General features: G+C 40.1%; 1 protein-coding gene across 1 annotated transcript; it reads left to right on the top strand.

The window, feature by feature from the left end:
• The first annotated feature begins 720 nt into the window (after positions 1-720).
• NPY4R2 (neuropeptide Y receptor Y4-2) lies at positions 721-13374 on the top strand. Its single transcript, XM_084526092.1, has 2 exons — positions 721-854; positions 8275-13374. Exon 2 carries the CDS (start codon positions 8399-8401, stop codon positions 9530-9532), a length of 1134 nt encoding a protein of 377 aa, XP_084382218.1. The 5' UTR covers positions 721-854; positions 8275-8398; the 3' UTR covers positions 9533-13374.
• Positions 13375-19133: the final 5759 nt, after the last annotated feature.

Consider the following 19133-nt stretch of genomic DNA (forward strand, 5'->3'; position numbering starts at 1 on the left):
TGGCCCTTGAAAATATTCTGTTTGTGTATTTTCTCAATGCAAGGTAAAAATTTGCAACTCTGATTTCTGACTTGGGTTTTCACAAGAAGGGGGGAGGGGAGGTGGAACAAAACAAACAAACAAAACAAGACAAAACCAACAAAGAAAAACAATGAAAGCTAGTACTTTGGCAAATCCTTCTTTTCCTCCATTTCCAAATTTCTCAGTGCTCTCAGATTTCTGAGTTTTTTGCATGGGTAACAGTGCACATCTTCCCCTTCCACAAGCTGGATATTTAAAGACTTGAAGCCTGGATCATTCTAAAATAAAATTTCAATTCTGGTCTTTGGTGGACTGGGGGCATGGGGGCTGGGGTGGGGAGAGGGGAAAAAAATGATACTGTCAACTTTTTTCTATATGTATGAGGATAAACTGTCTTTGAAACCTATAGAAATCTTGCCTCAGGAAGGAGAACAGAATGAGGATTTATTCCTGTACTTCATCCCTCTCCTTCCACTCACATACATGCTTGTGTGCAGCATGGGTCCACACAGTGTTTCACATCGTTTCATAGCTCTTTCCTGGAGCTGCATTTCATCTCTCGTATCTGTAGAATTTCTACATTTCTGGAACAGCAGAGGGAGCCAGAACTTTTAAGTCAGACCAACACCATGAAACGGGATTCATTGGCTAAACTGAACAGAGGGAAGGGGGGGAGGGAGAGAACTACCATCCAAATTACCTACAGAAACAGCGAGTAGAGCGTCTCCTCTGGATTGCTAAAACACAGAAGATCTTGTTTTGCTGCTACAACAGTCCTCTCTTCTTCCAAGACAGAAATGGGCAGCAGTAGTCATTTTCTCCATCAGTGAGAGGTAAGAGTTTCATAAAGTATTTATTTCAGCATTGTAAGAGCTCAGATTTCTTTATCAATTTTGATTGTCAAAAATTGTTCAACTGTCACTTGAGTGGCTGACAGATGATGCCATCATTATTAATTCCCTTTGTGCTCAGATCTTGCTCTGTTTTAGAGGACATTTTCTGGTCAGAAATCAGTCAGTTAACTAAGGATTCACCTGAAAATTTAACCTAGGATGTGAGGCATGAACTGTATATCAGAAATTTTTACAGGAGAGTTGCTGAGTACTTATTACATTAATATAATTTAAATAAACAAGTTTTACAAGAATGTGAGAATATGAATTAAAACCAGTTTTGACATGATTGTTCATTCATTTAACTATAAGGGTAAACAGGAAAGAATGAAAAGCATTCAATTTGCATTTGAATTTTAAAATTGAGCCATTGGAACTGACAGAGATGTAAAGTTTAAATTTAGCAGAAGCTGTGGATTCAGAGGCTTTGCCCAGACTGAATTCCTAAAAGCAAAAGATTCTTACATAGTCCAGTTCCACAAAAAGTTGTGGATTTCTTGATGGTTTTAAACCCATACAGAAACAAGGGCAGAAATATGAAGTGAACTTGATCCAAAGTCCACTGGGATCAATGCGCTCTGAATTCAGTCACAAGGTAAGGAAAAACAGTAATAAATACTTTGCTCTGTTTGCATATTTTTAAGCTCTTTCCCCAACTCTTGTCCACATCTGTTGTCAAGAGATAGACTTGTCTCCTCCCCTAGACCTGTATAGCACCAAGCACAAAATGACCTATTCTCAATTAGTTTTTTCAACACCACCACAGTAAACATTAATATCATTATTAATGGTAATAATTTAGCAAGGTTTATAAAAGTGAGGGAGTCCTTAATAAATACTTAACTTTATCATTCAGCTTTGATTAAGGTTGTGCAAACAATTGTTTTTATCAGTCAGTGCCTGAACCAAAACATTAAAAGCATAATTTTGAAAGGAAAGAAGACATTTTCATATGCAATTAAAAAAAAAAAAAAAAAAAAAAAAAAAAAAAAAAAGGTTATTTTGGTATGAATGTTACTTTTATTTCATTGGCAATAAAATTTTAATCAACTTGTGAACTTCTCCTTTTTTTTTTTTTTTTTTTTTTTAATTTAAATAAACTAAAGAACTTGAGCTTGGTACAGGATATGGTGATACCAAACCTGGTATTTAACCCAGTGGAGCTGGTGATCCTCTGAGTTCTCTCTCCTCCATCCCATTCAGAAAAAAAAGCATTTGAATGGACATCTGTCAGCTCCATGAAATGTTCCTTTCCCATTGTTTTGTGGTATGTCTTACTGGTTTTAGAGTTCCTACCTACACTACAACTTTTTTAAATTACCCTGGCATTATTCTGTGGATTTGAGTTCAAAGAGTATGGGTACACAACCACCATGTGCCACCAAGCAGGTGACTATTTCTGACAGATTGATCCAGTCTTATTTATCATGAAAGGTCCAGCCCCTGTACACTGGGACTTTTGCAAACTTTCAAGGTCAAAGAAGGAGATGGCAACTTCTTGGGAGATCTTTGAGGCTTGGGTGTGCTCCCTGACACCTTGCAGTGTGCCAAAAAAACTTTCTGGTTATCATTAATCCCAAGACTTTTGGAACAGAATTTAACAAAGATGAAGATTAACAAAATGTTCACCACTAAATCTCATTATATCAAATCCCTTACACACTTTACATTGCTGTAGGACCTGTCTGTACATACTCAGTGACAGGTTCCCTTTTCTAGTTAAGTGTTGCCTTCAAGTGAGCCTATAACGAAATCCACCTGATTTTTAACCCCTCTCCAAGATATAAGGTTAAACAGGGCAATTCCGTTTTACTGAGATAACATAACTGCAGACAAAAATGGGGTACCACTGTTAGTTACCACCATCTCCATTAATATCTGCAATACGGATTTCAAAGTTCTGGTAAACCTTTCCATATGCATATTTCCAAACCTGCATATTTGTTTCTACTTTATAAGAGACAGTCCATAGCTACTTTATTCGGGATAATTTGCATAACTTTGTAAATAAGTAATATAACGACTTGGCTGTAAGAATCACTTCTCTCATGAAGACTTCTGGACTGAAAGCAGCAAATAGTGCTTGAGCTACTGATCAAGTTCTGAACAGAATCACAGAATCTTCTAGGTTGGAAGAGACCTCAAGGTCATCGAGTCCAACCTCTGACCTAACGCTAACAGTCCCCACTAAACCATATCCCTAAGCTCTACATCTAAACGTCTTTTGAAGACTTCCAGGGATGGTGACTCCACCACTTCCCTGGGCAGCCTGTTCCAGTGCCTCACAACCCTTTCAGTGAAGAAGTTCTTCCTAATATCTAACCTAAAACTCCCCTGGCTCAACTTAAGCCCATTCCCCCTCGTCCTGTCACCAGGCACGTGGGAGAACAGGCCAACCCCCACCTCACTACAGCCTCCCTTGAGGTACCTAAAAAGAGCGATAAGGTCACCCCTGAGCCTCCTCTTCTCCAGGCTGAACAAGCCCAGCTCCCTCAGCCGCTCCTCGTAGGACTTGTTCTCCAGGCCCCTCAGCAGCTTCGTCGCCCTTCTCTGCACCCGCTCAAGCACCTCGATGTCCTTCTTGTAGCGAGGGGCCCAAAACTGAACACAGTACTCGAGGTGCGGCCTCACCAGAGCTGAGTACAGGGGGACGATCACCTCCCTAGCCCTGCTGGTCACACTGTTCCTGATACAAGCCAGGATGCCGTTGGCCTTCTTGGCCGCCTGAGCACACTGCTGGCTCATATTCAGCCGACTATCCACCATCACTCCCAGGTCCTTCTCTGCCTGGCAGCTCTCCAACCATTCCTCTCCCAGCCTGTAGCTCTGCTTGGGGTTATTGCGCCCCAGGTGCAGGACCCGGCACTTGGCCTTGTTGAACTTCATGCAGTTGACCTCAGCCCATCGGTGCAGCCTATCCAGATCCTCCTGCAGAGCTTTCCTACCCTCGAGCAGATCGACACACGCACCTAACTTGGTGTCATCTGCGAACTTACTGAGGGTGCACTCGATGCCCTCGTCCAGATCATCGATGAAGATATTAAAGAGGACCGGCCCCAGCACCGAGCCCTTGACAATTAATTCCTTCTGAGTACCAAATAATGATGCCAAACACTGCAAGTATATTTTTTTTTCCTTCTGCCTATATCTAATGTGGAAATCAACCCACTCTGTCCATCACAGCTATATGGAGACTGACTTTTGATTGCAGGGAGGGGCTGATGCTGATTAGCTTTGCAAGAAGGACCTACTCCCAGTTAGCAACAGAACGCAATGTTAGCAGTAGTGCCATGCTTCATCCTGCCTCCAGGAGAAGTTTTTATAGAGATTTAAATGGCATGTCTTCAAGTCCATGGGTCTTTCTAAAGGGCAGTCATGTATTAACTGCCTGGGATCACTTACTGTCTAGTAATCTCTCTTTAAAACCCACTGGGGAGTTCATTTTCTTCTCTGAGCCATTTCTGCAGAACTCCCATTCTTTTGATGAATTTTTCTTGGACATATAGGATATCCCTTTATCCTTTAACTTTCAAACTGAGTAATTATAGTGTTTTTTTTTTTTTTTTTTGTTTGTTTGTTTGTTTTAAATATAGCCTGATTATATTGTTACCTTTATTTGTTACCTTTTGAATTATATTTGTTACCTTTAGAGGGCTGTGCTATTCGGTAAGGCAAATCCTTCATACCTTGGCTGCTCTATTTCCTTGCTTCCAACAGGATGATGAATGTTTGTAAAAGACAGAAATGGAGAATCTAACTTACAAAACGATTAAATTGGAAAGTCCTTTTTCTGTTTTTGCATACAGTCAAGTTGCTGCAAACTTTTGTCATGCCCACCTTTCTGAGATGTCCCTCTTGCTGCATCAGTTAGAAAACCTTGCTTTTGGAGCATGTTAGCTGTTATAACTGACCTCTTTCCTGAAGTTCAAAGGCTCTGAATATATATATTCATTCATATTTATACCCTCCCTTCTTTAAAAAACAAACAAACAAACAAAAAAACTAACTCTTTCTCCAACTCCCTCTCCAAACTGATTTACGAGGTTTGTTACTCCTACAATCCAATTCAGTATTTCTAAGGTTCTGGAGAAAAAAAATGTTGTCTTTGTAAATTTTTTTTTCTGTATTTCAGTGGGTAATTGACAAGCATTTAATACAGCAAGGGAAGCTAACACTCTTTTCCACGTGCATTGGTGATTTAGTTTATTAGCTAACATTTGACTGAATTGTCTAAACAGAGTAGGTCTGTATTGATTATTATTAGCTCTTAATTTAGACCAAACCAAATGGCAATCAAGCATTTTGAGATGACAAGCAATTTTGCAACAACTGACTCCAAGAACCTGTCATTTAAGGATACTGTAACAGGACACATAAGTCACCACAATACTTCTTTTTCCTGTTTTTCTATAAATGTTTTTTTACATCATGGTTGCCAGAACAAGAGATATAGAGAGCTCTGCATGTAGGTGATCTAGGCTCTGACTTTTCCAAATACACAAGGTTTGACAGGCAGTTTTAAGCCCTGCACATTGTACCAAAGATTTCCTTGAGACACTCGGGTCTCACCTCCCTGTATCAGTCCCCTGGTCTGTGATAAGAGGGTGATAATTCCTTATATACCTGTGGGCAATACCATGAGAATGCATGACCAGGAAATGTTTGCCAGTCACTTTGTGAGAGACACCACAGAACGCAAAGTACTAAAGAGGGAATTCCTAAGCCAACAAAATGCATCACAGAGCCTTCAGAGACATGGGAGTGCCATCTGCAATGAATGCACAGCCACTCTCTCCTTGGTGTTCCTCTTGGGAATACGCCCCTTAAAGCTGTGGGATCTAGTTTCCACTTTTCAGGTTGCTCCAATACTTCATTTCCTTGTTTAAACTTTATTAGTTCTCCTTACTGACCCCTCAGCGTGTCCAAAGCTGTCTGGCACCCCTGAGAGGGCTTACTCTGTGGGGCACAGATGTTTGTAATAACAGCACACATTTTTCAAGCAACATGAGAACCATGTATTTGTTGTCTGGGATACTGTAGCTAAGGATACTGGGCTGGGACTGTAGTAAAAGGCCCATGTGTTCACTTACAGCACAGTCTGTTTGTACTGTCCAAATGCCAAGACTGAGCTCCTTCAACTGGTACCAAACCATATTGCAGGCTGCTGATCCCTCTGCTCTGTTTCGTATGCAGCATCTCCACTGGCCAGCAGTCACTAAAAACTAAGGGCCTGGATACTGGTTTTTCATTTGGTCACCATCTTCATGCTGAGACAGATTCTCACTAACCCTCCGCATATGCAACTATGCAATCTACACATCACCACTGCTGCTTTTAGTTTCAGAAAATTAATCAGCCTGTTCACAGGGCTTGAGTAACAGCACAAAAGTAAGTGGATAGGAAGAGTCACAGCTATACCCACAATCTGGAAAAGATCCTTCATCCTTTTTAATTACAATTTAAACTGCTGAGAAAATAAAGGAGCAAGTGTAAGAAAAGGTTAGAATATCTTACTCCGTCAACCATCTCTGACAGGTAGATACAGATAGATGACAGAAAGAAAGATAAATCAGCAAGTCTAAAAAAAAGGGGGGAGGGGGATTGCCTCTACTAATTTTTGCTGATCAAACAGAACAACATCACAAAACACCTTTATATTTACTGTACACTATGCCTTTGTTGTCAGTTCTGGAGATGCAATGCTTCGTAAAGAGAAAACCAAGGCAAACAAAAGAGGCTAGCATGGCAGGCAGAGACTTTTTTCTAGAGTGTTAGTTACCTTTATGCATGTAGTTGCTCAGCAGTTAATGCTACTCAAACAGTGATAAGCTCTCTATACCATTTTATTTATGTATTAATTTTCTGACCACTTGTTTTTCTGAAGCTCTGAGAAATTTATCACAGCCTCACAAACTTGTTTGAGTAGCATTTTATTGCTGAGGAAAGGCTTGTGCAATGGGTAAATAGTGTCATTCCCTGTGTATTTATTTACTTTTCACATTACAAGCCTTCGTACAGCATGTAACTGCCTCTGACCTGAGAAGGGCAGGGTCAGATTTTTTCTTCTAATCCTGGAAAAGGAAGATGTGGACTTGAAAGTCAGGATTATAGAGCTATGGCAAGGGGTAGTCACATCAATGTACCCCAATGCCTGGCTGAAGGGAAGGAGCTAGTAACAAAGACGAAAGGGGATATTATCCCCCATGCAGAGTGGGAAAGGGAGCTGGGAAGGACAGGTGGTGCCAGGTGATCATGGCAGCCTCCCAGAAGCCCTCTGGTAGAGTCCAGGCATTCCTGTGGTGGAGATTTCCAAACACATACAGCCCCAATTAACTCTGTGCGGTTGGTTCCCCAAGCCCGCTGAAAATCTCAGCTCAGGGGTTGCAGCCATGGCTAAGCAGCAGTTCCAAATGCCTATGCAGAAACAGCATCCAGTAGATAGCACATGCTGCTACAACACTTGAACTGTCCTAGATAAAAAGTGAATAGTTCTGCTGAGGAAGGAAGCTTCTTGCAGGAAAGTAAGAGAAGTCGTCAAAACCACCCATTCTTAAAGCCAAAATCAGGAGATTGGAATATATCCCTGATAAGCCCTGCGATGGCCACATTGGCCACCCAGAAGAAGGTATCAGTGCCCTGTGGACACTGGGGTTCATCCAGAAAGGGAAAGCAGAGAATTTGGACCGCAGTTCCCATGACCTATTGCAGCCGCACAGAAGCTGGAAAATAATGAATTTTGAATTCCTTCAGACTCTTTCAAAATTGTCCCATGTTATCCTTCCTGAGGATATGAGCCTGAATTTTCGCATGGTGATCCTGTCTCAAGCAAATGTGGTTTCTGGCTGCAATTATGATTTCAGTGCACAAATTAACTCACATTAAAATATGATAGTGTTAACTTTATGCAGCTAATGTGCCTTAGTTTTTGCATTGATGTTTAGCTTGACTGAAGGAAAATGCAGCCCTAACAAAGGGCCTTCCACTCAGTTTGGGATCAGAACTTCGCAAATCCAGAATCACACATGACTTTTATTCTCAGATGTGTTTTGATCCAACTTTCTACTACATTTGTCATGTTTAGGATACTGCATTGAGTTAAGTGATGAAGTAAAAATATTATTAAATCCCTAGGGTAACCTCATAACCAGCAAACACAGTTAATCTATTTCTATAGATTCCCACAGACTTCTATATCACACTCTAGCAAATTGTTCCATGTCATGATCTGATAAGCCATATGAAAAGGAGCTGAAGATACACGGAGTCATTGGAGTTTGCTTCTCTGTCCCACTGCCCTCCACTACCCTTTTGACTAGTCTTTTGTGGCATAACTAAGTAATCTTTTTCCTTTCCTTTGCAGGCATATCCAGAGCTTCTGCAGCCAAACAGAACAGATACAACCTTTTTTAGAAGATAAAACCTTTTTAGAAGACCCAGACTGTATTTGATTATCGCCTTTTTGGATAAACATTTTGGGGTCCAGGATGAATAAGACAAGGTCTGTTCATGATGGTTTTCCTTTCCTGAACAGTAAGAACTTGAGCTCAAACCGAAGCTTCCCCTCACACCTTTCTAATCAGTGCAGGAATGTCACTGACCTCACTGTTTTTCTGGCCACCTCTTATAGCTTGGAGACAGTCCTAGGCATCGTGGGAAACATCTGCCTGATTGCTGTCATAGCCAGGCAGAAGGAAAAGACCAACGTCACCAACATCCTAATTTCCAACTTAATAATTTCAGACTTGTTTATGTGTCTTGTCTGCCTGCCTTCCACCATTGTTTACACCATGATGGACTACTGGATATTTGGGGAGGTCATGTGTAAAATGACCTCTTTCACTCAGTGCACATCTGTGACAGTGTCAATACTTTCCCTTGTCCTTATTGCTCTGGAAAGACACCAGCTCATCATAAACCCAACTGGCTGGAGGCCAAGTATCTCCCAAGCCTACCTAGGAATTGGAGTCATTTGGACTTTAGCATGTCTCATGTCCTTGCCCTTTTTGACCACGTCTGTCTTGTCTAATGATGTGTACCAGCAACTTTCACACATCATGAATTTTTCCAATGACAAGGCCATATGCATTGACTCGTGGCCTTCTGAGCAACACAGACTTATCTACACCACCACCTTACTACTCCTGCAATACTGCATCCCACTGTTCTTCATTATACTTTGCTACCTGCGTATCTACTTACGCCTACAGAAAAGAAAAGACATGTTTGAGAAGAGCGAATACAGCAACCGAGCAGTTCAGCTGAGAAGGATAAATATTTTGTTAGCATCCATGGTTGCTGCTTTTGCTGTTTGCTGGTTACCACTGCATGTGTTCAACACCATTGTGGACTGGAATTACAAAATCATTTCACCTTGCCATCACAATCTGATCTTCTCATTGTGCCACCTGGTAGCCATGGCTTCCACCTGTGTCAACCCCGTTATCTATGGTTTCCTAAACAGCAACTTCAAAAAAGAAGTGAAGTCACTGATTCTGAGCTGCCAGCATAATTCAGTAACTGCATCCATGGAAGAATACGATCATTTACCTTTATCCACCATGCAGACTGAAATCTCCAAGGGCTCACTGATGTTGAACTGCAGACATAATTCTATTTAGCTAGCAGAAAACATTTCAGAGGGTTGCATTGACACCACACACCAACAGTACCTGTGAGTATAAAAAGCAACTGATGATGCTATAGCTGGGATGAAAACAGGAGCCCACTGCTGCCTGATTTTTGGAAGAACAGGCAAAGGAAGTTCATAAACGTATACAGTAGTTCCTGTGATGCCCAAGCTGTTCACATCATTGAGGCGGTACAGACGTTGAGAAGACTGGGCTGATGTATAGCAGGCTGCTCTACCAGCTCAGTAACTAAGCTGCGGCTGCACATAAACTGACGTGGGGTTCATCAGCTAAGCTCACATCTCCACCACGACCGAGACAGAATCTCAGGCTTCCAATATCAGTTCTACAGGCTGCCAAAAGCCGCATTAGTGAAGGCTTCATTTTTCAGTATTAGTAAGATTTTTATGCACTGATGACACACCAGTGGAACAGAGATATGTAAATATATACATTTTTGTGCTTTACCAACTCTGACAGCTTGTTAGGTAACAGTAATGTATCAACAGATCTAGTTCACATCAAGCTGGATGCCTGGAACTTCTCTCTCTCATCATACAGGCCTGGGAATAGCCACTTGGCAATACCAAGTAGGGACACAGAACAACAATCCTATTACATAAAGAAGAAAGTTACTTATAGAGGAATAGTGGCAAACAAAAACATTACTCTGTGGATTAAACTCCTGAAGCACATAGACATGATGCAGAGCACTATTTTTAAGCAAATGAAAAACAGTTGCAGATCTATGTGGAAACATATCTGGTTGATTTTGCAATTCCTGCTGCTGCCAGTCACAGAGCTCCACAATGCTAAAAGTACACGCCATGATGATAAGTGGCTGGATTACTGGAACTGTTCCAGACCTCGATAGCAAGATCTCAATTCTGCTTCAGAAACATAATACTAATTAGCTCTTTGGTACTTTAACTGCAGGGTGTCTCATTCAGAAAGTCTGAATGATCATGGAAAACTGTTTGTGGAAGCCCTGTATTTTCTGAGTGTATACACTCCCAAAGAAATAAGCATACACATGGAGGTTTTCTGTTGCCTGTTAAAATAAAACCAGATATCAGACACCCGTCCCACTTGCTGGCATCAGCAACAAAGATGGAGCTGAAGCTCCGACAAATCAATAGAAGGTCAGTAAAAATAGCACAAGGTGGAATCCAGGTCAGGTGGAAACACAAATCTTAAAGCCAAGCTACATGTAAATAAATAGTATTGTCTATTTTGTCTAATTGCTCTACTGAAGCGAGGGTCATGCTTTTTAAGATGTGTGGTATTTTTAGTCTTTGTCCACAAACTGTCTCAGTAACTGCTGAGAAACCAAGAAGTAGTTATGCCCAAGAAACCCATGCTGAGGAACAAAAATGAAATAAATATATATATATATAAATAAATTAGAAGGCAACTGTATAAAAGGATATCAACATGTTAATTTAAGGTGCTGTAGGCTAATAGTAAAGAAATAGGGAACTATATTCTGTCCTGTGTTGTTAAACTAACCTTAGCAGAAGACTGGCTAAGTGACCAACTGAGGTCACTTCTAACACGAATTATGTTACTCTAAGTAGTCATTACTTATTGTAGTCAATGGGATTGCGCGGAATTGAAGCTATCTAATGTACAGTTATGCAGAAAGCTTCCCTTAGGTGGAAGCTCTCCAATTAGATGACTGGTAAACAATTAGGTGAGCTTCCCATGCTGTGGTCTGACAAGCAATATGGACAAAGCATCTGAAAACAAGATCAAACTCTTACGCTGTGGGGTAGCAAGAGCTTTCAACAAAGATGAATTCATATCTGCAACTGGCAGAGATAGCAAGTAATCCCTTGCCATGAGCTGGGACACAGAAATTGGTGGCAAAGCTTCAGGTTTGGACATTGAATTCTTGCATGCAGAGTCTTAAGGAAGAAGCTGGTCTGACACAGCCACCCTTCTAATTCTGGGCAGGACCTGTATATCTCAGTAAGAGTTTTTGTGTGATTTCCTTCTGCATCTTCTTCAGTTATCTGGCAAGACGGTTGCTCCTTTCACATGGACTTCTGCTTTCTTTTGTATTGTATTTTTTGTTGTTACTTGTTGCAGTATGAGAAGTAGTTTCTCTTGATTTCTTTGTATTCAGTGTCATTTCTAGAGTGGACATTGATCCCATTAGAAACACAGAACAAGAGGACTCATTTTTATCTCAACCACAGTTTGAAGTTTCCTACTATAACTGAAACCAGAGCTGACATAACCATGCAATGCTGAGTAGTAAAAATATATTAATTTCTCCTAATAGATTTTATTTATACCAAAACCGTATTGTATTATTCGAGAGCTTAAATACTGATTAAATTTTGTGGTGTTTTTATATTCAGGGTCCATTTCACCCAATTACTCAAGTAATTCTGCCTGTTTCCTGCTCTTTTTTGTAATTTCAACATTTAATTAAGTAATGTGCATGTCAAGTTATAGTAAGACTACCCTGCTAAACGTGAACATAGAAGATTAGCTGACTTATAGTCTTAAATGTACAGCTTTTCAAGCACCACTCTGAAATGGAAACACAATTACCCTAAGGTTTTTTAATTCCATGAGCATGTCTTTGGCGCTAGTTCTAAGTGAAAACTTTTTGATAGAAAACTTGCATAGCTCTTACGGCAGGTCTCTGACATACCATATTTTCATTGTTCATAAAGTGACAGTTCTTCCTGCAACGGCAAGAAGTATCTGACTCTTTCTTAAACTGTGATTTATGTAGCCATTTGTACACAGTCACAAGTAAGTATGCAGAGCAAGCAGATCCAATTTTACATTAACCCATACTGACACAAACAGGAATGTATCTTTCTCTAGTGAAGAAGGGAAGTGTCAAGCTTGGAGTCAAGTACCGTTTACTGCTAATGGACTTTGGGCTGGATAAACTAAAGGGTTTAGACATTAAAACCCACTAAACTCCACTCAAACATATAAGCACAAAATGCAGAGCCTGAAAATTCCCAGTCAGCTGCTGCCTATTCATCCCGAGGCACATGCTTCCACATCTAAAATTCCCTAGGTAACTAAACATAAAGTAAATCCAGAAGAAAACAAACAAACAAACAAACACCTAAGTTCCAAGGGGCTAACCATGTATGCCACATATAAGCTCTATCTTCATTTACTTGCTGGGCAAAATGCTGTCACAATTAGCCCTAACAGGAAAGGTGCCTTTATCACCACATCTTCATTCTGGACATAATGGTGCAAAGATTGTAGCTGTGCACAAAGCAGTATAAAATATTACACTGTTATCTTTCACAAAGAGCTCTAGCAACTGTTCTCTGTCCCCTCTGAAGGCAAAGGCACCCGACTGGATGTAACTATTCCTGCATGGCTCTTGAAAGAGCCTTTTCATTTGTTGCTTTGAGGCTTTAACACAACCAAGAAGGGATCTGTTTCTTTAGTCATGGAAGAGGGTAACAGGACACAAATAGATTACATACATTTTACTCACTTGTAAATAACTAGTAACTTGATTTAAGGATCAAGCACTTCTGTGTTCCTTGTACTATGGCAGTTTTTTAGTATGCTCTTTAAAAAGTCATGCTACTGAGTTACAAAGATGATGTTGGGGAAACGTGCTGGAGCTATGTAAACCACAAGTTCGTACACTTCAAAGACTTTTCCCAGATTTTCTGTTTGTTTGTTTTTTAAAAAAATGCTTTTTACGTTCCTGCCTCTTGTGACATGCTGTAAAGAGATAGTAAGATTTTTCAGAGCAAGAAAACAACTTATTGGTGTAATATAAGTGGCACACTTTGGGAAATCTTGTAATAACTAATAAAATAATATTACCTCTGTTACTTTGTCTCTGCTTCTACAAAATAGCATAATACTAATCATAATATGAAGCATATAATGTTTGGTTCTCAAATAGTGTTTTTCAAGAGAAAAAAGTTAAACATAATCAGTGACTCATACAGTTTATTACATACACACACAAGGGAAAAAAGTATGATAGCGTTACCTGTTACATGCCTGGGTTATTGATATATGGCATAAAATGATAGCAGCAGCAGTTGGTAACGATGTCACTAAGGGTAGACACTGCAGGTCTGCTATTTTCAAATGCAGTTGTACACAACCATACAAACTGTTGCAGTCTAACACAGCTTATGGTAAATTAAGACATCGCATCCTAAGAACCCATTAAGGGATGCTTTTACTTTGACCTATGTGTCTTCTCACACTTCAACCTGATATTTCTTTTATAGGCTATTATCTTCTAAATTTCTAGTCCATGGAATACTGGCTGATATTCAGAATGTATTGAACATTGATTTCAATAGAAATTGTTGCCTAGCATCATGAGTAACCTGAGTTTAAATTTTATGAACAGCAGCATCCACAGAGCTTTTATGACCTTCCCTCACTATCGCAGTTTGCTTAACAAAGTCACTTCTTTGAACTCAGGAAGTCATAAGTAGAATAAGCCCGAGATTTATACTTTTGTATAATGCCTTTTCCTGCCAGACAATGCTCATTAGGCCTTAGTCAGAATTGTTTTGTTATCCTTCCAATAAATGCTTAGTAAACATGAAGCCCAGTAGCAGCACAGAGATTATATGATGGAAAGCCAGGATGAAATTGAACACCAGTGGTTTCTTTATTTAGATCTTAAATTGATGAGACTCTACTCCACTTTTGTAAGAATCATTCAGTTATAGAGTGCTGTAGTATTCATCCCATATACATGAAAATACTTGGTCCAGTAGCAACTATAGTACAGATTATCAGCCGTAGTACTGAAAAGAGATTTAGTCATGGTACACGAAAAATATGGCACTGCATTTTTTTCCTACTAATTGGCAAAATATGGTGGGTTATATTAGACATGGTGACATAATAATAACAGTAAATGTTTTCTGTAGAATATCACAGGTGCAAGTGCAGCTTCATTTTATTAGGCTCAAGATGCAACCCTGGCAGTAGAAAGATAATTTTTTTTAATTGCAAGCTATGCTGACATTCAGAACATGAAATTTGCACATTACCCCCTAAAAATAGGGCTTTGTTTTATCTTTCAGGCCTTTCTCAGGTAAAAATCTCTGTCTTTTGAATACTATAATTGTAGCTCATAAATTGTTGTGTCCTCTCTCCGGACTATGGGAGTATAAAGCCTCCTTGTCAACAGCTAGCAGGCAACCACTACTTCATCATTCATAAATATTTGTCTTGAATCTATTTTATTACAGCAGGACTACAAGTAGAATGCATTTATCCTGTGTTATGCTCATAGTGAGTTGGAGCCACTGATTCATCTGCTTGATAAGCTGATTTCATGGCTAAAAATAATTATGTGTACCAAGTATTTATTTCATTTCAATGCAGACATTAGAAGTGGTCCTGACGTTCTAAAGACCAATTTCTGAAAAACACTGCATTCACAGCAGAGAAGACAGCTGAAAAATACTGGAAGGTTCTGGTCTCCTCAGCACATATGTTAAACTCACAGCAAATATAGTCAAGTATAGGGTTTTGTTAAAAAAAATAATTGCAAAATGCACAGACTGCTTCTGAACCATAATGTGGATATACTGTCTGCCCTGTGTTTTTGGGAAGGCTCATGGGATTCAAAGGCCGCAGACGCTGGCTGGCACTGCAGATAATACTTTTAAAGCTGATGAAGTCATCTAACCACACCATTCCCATTTAAAATTCAGCATGTATCTAACTTCATTTGTCAGAAATACAGCTAAACTACTGCAGATTGTAAAGTGTCCTTTCCCAATAATCTGCATTTTCACAAGCCATCACAGAAGTCCCACATGGAACAATGCACACAGGCATGCATAGCTTCACATCAAGCAAGTTAATTGTCACTAGCAAACCAAAATGGATTGTTAAATCTACAAACTGCTAATATAGCTCCTCTATCTCAGAAATAGCCCATGAATATAGATATTAATAGGATGAATGTATTCCCCATGCATTGCAAAGGCAAGCTTCACAGCAGTTTAATTGCATTCTCTGAGTTGCTTACAGACTTCTGGGCAAAGAAGTACTAGTAAAGAGCATCTTACTATTTGTGAGAAGGAGTCATGGAACTATTTGGCTGAAACAAGAGGAAATATTTTACCTGTACTCAGAGCAAAAGGCAATATATTTGCTAACAAAAATCTTAATCCAGTATATGCTCAATTATTTGTACTGCAAAATGAATGAACAATCCAGATTTGCAAATGCTAACCTTTAAGTGAGGACAATGGCAGGCTTTACAGTTCAAGACATTGTCACTGATCTGTTTTCCACAAAACACAAATAGTTAGAACAACAATATGCAAAGCATTCCAGGATTAATGTATATAATTACCACATTATTTCTCAGGATCTGGGGGCATGGAATAATAAATGTACACTATACATATTTTAAAATCATTCATAAAACAATCCGCATCGAAGACTGTAGAGCACACATGAAAGCACTATTGTGACTGGTCTATAATTAAGTGGCATGATTTTGGGCAATACAGACCAGATATTAAGCTTCTCTTAAGTATAATATAGAAGGGACATACTTTTATTTCAACTATCTGAACTCAATATCACTTTTTACAAACAGAGTTCACATGAAAGCGGTAGTAGAAGACATCTATGTGTACAAAGAATATCTGAGCATAAAGAACAGATTTAAGATGTTATCATTAAGACTTGTATCTAGGAGATTACGTAAAGTCTTTATTAGTTTTTTAGACCTGGAAACAAATTAATTGATGCTGTTGCTATGATTCAGCCATCAGCTAGACTGATTGTACTCATTTTTGTCTGAGTAGTCTGTTATTATATTTAGGGAATGAAAATAAGCAGTGTGATGCTTATTCTAAGTGTGTTACTCAGTGGCAATCCCCCCATTTTATACTAAGGAGCAAAATATGTTTAATATTTCCTTTTATAGCTAACTATAAGTTAATAAGAGGTATAAGGCCACTAAGTAGTACCAACACCCAAGAATACCTACTCTTTATCAAACTTTTTTTTTTTTTTTTAATAACAGTTTTAATACCTATCAAGGAAAACACCATCAAGTGTTTTAACAGAGGTTTACAAATCACTTCCCTATTAGGAAAGAACCCTTATGTTGAATCCTGTGCTGTGTGTATTAATTGTTAATAACTACCAAAAACACCTGCCCACAATGAGTTCCAAGCCCCTCTGTGCCATCATGATACACAGAAATTAAGTGTAAATGGCTACAGAGAACTCAATTTCCAGCTGCAGGAGCACATGAACTCAGACAGGACTAGACATTTTCCTACATGCCACAAGCACACACACGGAGATGCACATGCATTCAGGGCTGCAGACACAGCTCCAGAGCTCTTGCTCTTCACCATATGAAATATCAGTGATGTGCAGGTAATTAACTCCCAGGAAGAGAATGAACTATCAAATTAAATATGTTAGTGAGGAGCTGTTGACTCCCTTGAGGGTAGAGAAACCTTGCAGAGAGATCTTGACAAATGGGAGGGCTGGGCAATCACCAACATTATGGAACTTAACAAGTACCAGATTCTGCATGTGGACAGGACAACCATGGCTGTACATACAGACTAGGGGATGAGAGGCTGGAGAGCAGCCCCACAGAAAGCTGTCTGGGGTTTGAACAGGAGTCACAAGTGTGCCCTGGCAGCCACAAGGGCCATCTGTTCACTAGGGTGTATCAGGCTCAGTGTGGCCTGCCAGCTAAGGGGAGGGATTGTCTTCCGCTGCACTGGGCGGCCTCACCTTAAGCACTGTGTGCAGTTTTGGGCACCACAGTATAAGGACATAAAACTATTAGAGAGCGTCCAAAGGAGGGCTACAAAGATGGTGAAGGGTCCAGAGAGCAAGATGTATGAGGGACAGCTGAGGTTACTTGATCTGTTCAGCGCAGAGCAGAGCAGGCAGAGGGGAGGCCTCATGGTGGCCTGCAGCTCCCTCATGAGGGGAGTGGAGGGGCAGGCGCTGAGCTCTGCTCTCTGGGGACAGCGACAGGACCCGAGGGAACGGCATGGAGCTGGGACAGGGGAGGGTCAGGCTGGGGGTTAGGGAAAGGCTCTGCACCCAGAGGGTGGTCGGGCACTGGGACAGGCTCTCCAATGGAGTAGTCATGGCATCAAACCTGCCACGACTTATTAATAAGCCAGCTTCTACCTTAAACATGCATCAACCTCTGAAAACTGCAGCCCCAGCATCTTCAGTGAAGAAGAGGCACACACGGATTAAGAGCACTGAAAAGAAGATGAGGCTGTACAAGGTGACCCAAATAAGGATGGGCAGTCACACAATTAGAACATTCATCCTTCTCGGGGAGTCTCTTGATTTTGTAATTAACTTAGTTTGAATGAGTTTACTTCTTTCAGGCTCTGTACTTCTAATGAGGCATCCAGCCCCTGAGGAACACATACCTGCACAGACCTTGCAGGATATACTTTAATGCAATTTTAATTCTTACTTGGTTAACTGTTAGACCTCCTCAGATGCACTGAAAAAAGAATACCTGGTTCTGCCTGCCAATATATGAAGAGCACCCAAGAGGTACAGTCAGATGAAGACAGAGACCTGAGTTTTTAAATTAATTAGTATCAGGTAACAGCCATTCCTACTTTCAGTGAGACAGGGTAGGTCAGTATACAGTTTTCCAATATGTTGGATTCAGGGATTATACTGGTCTCTTTCCAGCTTTCTCCCCATCCACTCATTCATCACTCTGTGAGACAAGACATGACAGTACCTCCCAGGAAAGCTGGCAAGTGGACAGCTGGACTGATAGGCAATTAAAAATAACATTAAAAAAACATTCTAAAAAAAAGGAAAATATCTATTTTAAACCTTGTTTTATCACTGATCCAGCTAATACTTTAATAGTTGTATTACCAAAACTAGAGACAGTGACCTTGCAGCGTGGGAACAAGCAGAGGAGGGAGAATGTTAGGAACTGGAATTTTAAGACAGCTTCGCCACTGAAGTCAGCCTTGTGTCTTGCACTCAGTCTGGGGGTTTGTTCCTCACCTGTCCTGAGGGAAGCATGGCCAGAACCATGCTTCATAGAACTGCAGTGGCTAGTCCACAGGCCGAGACAGGGTCTTCAGCCTGATGGCAGAAGATAGTCCATTCAAACTTCCTGAAATCTAGGTCTAACTTGCATAATCCTGCTTCTTTACAGCAGCAGGGTTTCCTTGATAGTCATATCTCACTCAATACTGAATGTACAACCACAATAAGATTAATTTCAAAAGCTAAGCTAGAATAAGAAAAGAGGTTTTCTATCCTGAGGTATGGATGAAGGTTCAGTGACCAATAGTTTCAGTCAGAATCTCTGAACAACTCCATGTTTAAGACCTGTTACTTGTGTCTTTACTCCAGATTCACATGAAAAGCTTCACAATTAAAACATGGTATTTTCCACTTTGCTATTAATATTTGTCAACCATTTTTATTTTTATTTTTATTTTTATTTTTTCCTTCTTGTTGGGCACAGGATGAGTTCCTGAGCCTCATTTGCCACAGTATTCTGCTATAAGGACATGGCAGCTGCCAGCAGTAGTGAATGTGTTGTTGGGTACTTTTCACAAGAGGACAA

The sequence above is a fragment of the Aythya ferina genome, assembly GCF_964211825.1.
Source record: "Aythya ferina genome assembly, chromosome: 7".
NCBI lineage: Eukaryota > Metazoa > Chordata > Aves > Anseriformes > Anatidae > Aythya > Aythya ferina.

What these genes read in the sequence shown, in the direction of transcription:
- NPY4R2 (XM_084526092.1), top strand. Translation starts at nt 8,399, where the DNA reads ATGAATAAGACAAGGTCTGTTCATGATGGTTTTCCTTTCCTGAACAGT.